The 2,500-nt window shown below is 41.9% G+C and overlaps 1 protein-coding gene across 1 annotated transcript in view; it reads left to right on the top strand.

Annotated features, from left to right (window-relative positions):
- Positions 1 to 1,420: 1,420 nt before the first annotated feature.
- LOC135094300 (uncharacterized) overlaps positions 1,421 to 2,500 on the top strand; it is a 54,704-nt gene continuing 53,624 nt past the window's right edge. Inside the window, exons 1-2 of the mRNA XM_063994295.1 lie at positions 1,421 to 1,470; positions 1,937 to 2,018. Coding sequence (XP_063850365.1) covers positions 1,421 to 1,470; positions 1,937 to 2,018 — 132 coding nt within the window. The remainder of the gene's footprint in view (positions 1,471 to 1,936; positions 2,019 to 2,500) is intronic.

The following is a 2,500-nucleotide window of genomic DNA, read 5'->3' as shown; positions in this document are numbered from 1 at the left end:
CTCCTACCCCTGACACTTCTTTGCCACCCTCTGCACACCTGCCACACACACACACACACACACACACACACACACACACACCTGTTATACTTATCTTAAATTGTTTTTTTTTGTTGTTTTCTCTATTTTCTCTTCGTATTTTCTACTACTACTACTACTACTACTACTACTACTACTTCTACTGCCACACCCCTCCCCCCTAACTGAGAGAACTACATACCTTAACTGGCCCAGGTATAAACGATTGGATCCACCGTAAAGAGAATTGGATTCAACAAGTCTAGCGAAATTTATAAGCGCACGAAACTGTCTTGTGTTTCTTATACAGGCTGCTACTCACTGCTACTGTTGTTGTTGTTGTTGTTGTTGTTGTTGTTGTTGTTGTTGTTGTTGTTGTTGTTGTTGTTGTTGTTGTTGTTGTCGCTATCAGAGTTTCGATTTTTTTATTTTTTTTTATTTTTAGGTATTTGGTGATTTGGGTTTTAATGAGGAGGAGGAGGAGGAGGAGGAGGAAGAGGACAGAGAATACATCAACTCATCAGCCTCTCTCTCATCGCTGTAATGTTGCATCTCTAGCTGTCTTCTACCGCTATTTTCACGCTAACTGCTCTTCTGATCTTGCTAACTGCATGCCTCCCCTCCACCCACGGCCTCGCTGCACAACACTTTCTTCTTTCTCTCGCCACTATTCCGTCCACCTCTCTAATGCAAGAGTTAACCAGCACTCTCAATCATTCACCCCTTTCTCTGGTAAACTCTGGAACTCCCTGCCTGCTTCTGTATTTCCACCTTCCTGTGACTTGAACTCTGTAAGAAGGGAAGTTTCAACACACTTATTCTTCAAATTTGAATGATTTTTTAACCTTTCCTTTATGACTGGCACCTCAGTTGGCCATTTTTTCCTTTTCTTTTTCTCCTTCCTTTTGTTTCCCTCTGCCAGTATCCCTCTTAGATGCAAAAATAGACGTGTTGACACCACCACTATCACCACCGCCTCCACCACCACCATCACCACCGCCACCACCACCACCAGTCAGTACTCACGTGACCTCAGTGAGTCGCGCAGCAAAATACTTGTACCATACCTGAAATAAACAAGAAATACGGTTTTAGTTACATAGCAGGAATAATAGTAGTAGTAGTAGTAGTAGTAGTAGTAGTAGTAGTAGTAGTAGTAGTAGTAGTAGTAGTAGTAGCAACAGCACTCAAAATCACTGGAGAAGAAGAAGAGAAGAAGAGAAAAAGAAAAGAAAAAAGAAAAGGAAGGAAAAGAAAATAGAAAAGAAGAAGAAGAAGAAGAAGAAAATAGAAAAGAAGAAGAAGAAGAAGAAGAAGAAGAAGAAGAAGAAGAAGAAGAAGAAGAAGAAGAAGAAGAAGAAGAAGAAGAAGATCATAGGGTAGAGATTTCCTCCCTAAGGTCATGAAACTAACGCAACTCAAGGGGTGGGAGACGGGGATTAAGAGGGGGAGGTGAGGTGAGGGGAGAAGGGGAGGGGAAAGGAGGGGAGATAGAGAGAAAGGGGGAGAGAAGTGAGGGGAAGGAATTTCAACGTTTAGTTTAGCATTACGTTTGTCATTTATTTCATTCTGAGGGAAGAAAAGAGGAGACAATGGAGGAGGAGGAGGAGGAGGAGGAGGAGGAGGAGTGAGAGAAGTAAGAGAAGAACTGTTGGGATACACACACACACACATACACACACACACACACACACACCTGACACTTCTCTTAACAAACCAACCGCAACACACTTACACCACATACAGAAGAGAAAGTACCACACACACACACACACACACACACACACACACACACACACACAGACAGACAGACAGACAGACAGAATCCAGCCTTATATAACATCACAAGCCAACCACGCAATGCCAAACTGATACAAAATTTCTTCCCACACTTATCCGTATCCTTCCCACTTTGTAGCGGACACAGGCGCGGCAAGGACACAGAGGAAGGCCTGAGCGATACATTTGAATACTCTCACCTCTCTTGTGTATATGAGAAGGTATGAAAAGTTACGTATTATAGAAAAACATGATAAAAACAGATTTAATTTACTTTCTCTCTCTCTCTCTCTCTCTCTCTCTCTCTCTCTCTCTCTCTCTCTCTCTCTCTCTCTCTCTCTCTCTCTCTCTCTCCTGCCTTTTTTAAATTTGGAGAAGGAAGAAATGGGAGAAGGAGGAGGAGGAGGAGGAGGAGAAGTGAGGAAACTTTAATGTATGTCCTGCCTCTGCCACGTGTGTGTGTGTGTGTGTGTGTGTGTGTGTGTGTGTGTGTGTAAGAGTAAGAGATGAAAAGGACAGTGATAAACAGGAATAAAGAGATAAAGAGGATAACAAGAGGTATTAAAGATAAGGAAGAAGAAAACAGACAAAAAAAAATGGTTTTCTTGAAGTGAGAAATAAATGAAAAATAAAAAAAATGAGAAAAGAATATAATTTTCCTTTACCACGTGTGTGTGTGTGTGTGTGTGTGTGTGTGTGTGTG

This window comes from Scylla paramamosain, chromosome 45 (assembly GCF_035594125.1).
Source record: "Scylla paramamosain isolate STU-SP2022 chromosome 45, ASM3559412v1, whole genome shotgun sequence".
Taxonomy (NCBI): domain Eukaryota; kingdom Metazoa; phylum Arthropoda; class Malacostraca; order Decapoda; family Portunidae; genus Scylla; species Scylla paramamosain.
The sequence above is the reverse complement of the archived record's forward strand: the minus strand, read 5'-3'. Positions and strand labels throughout refer to the sequence as shown.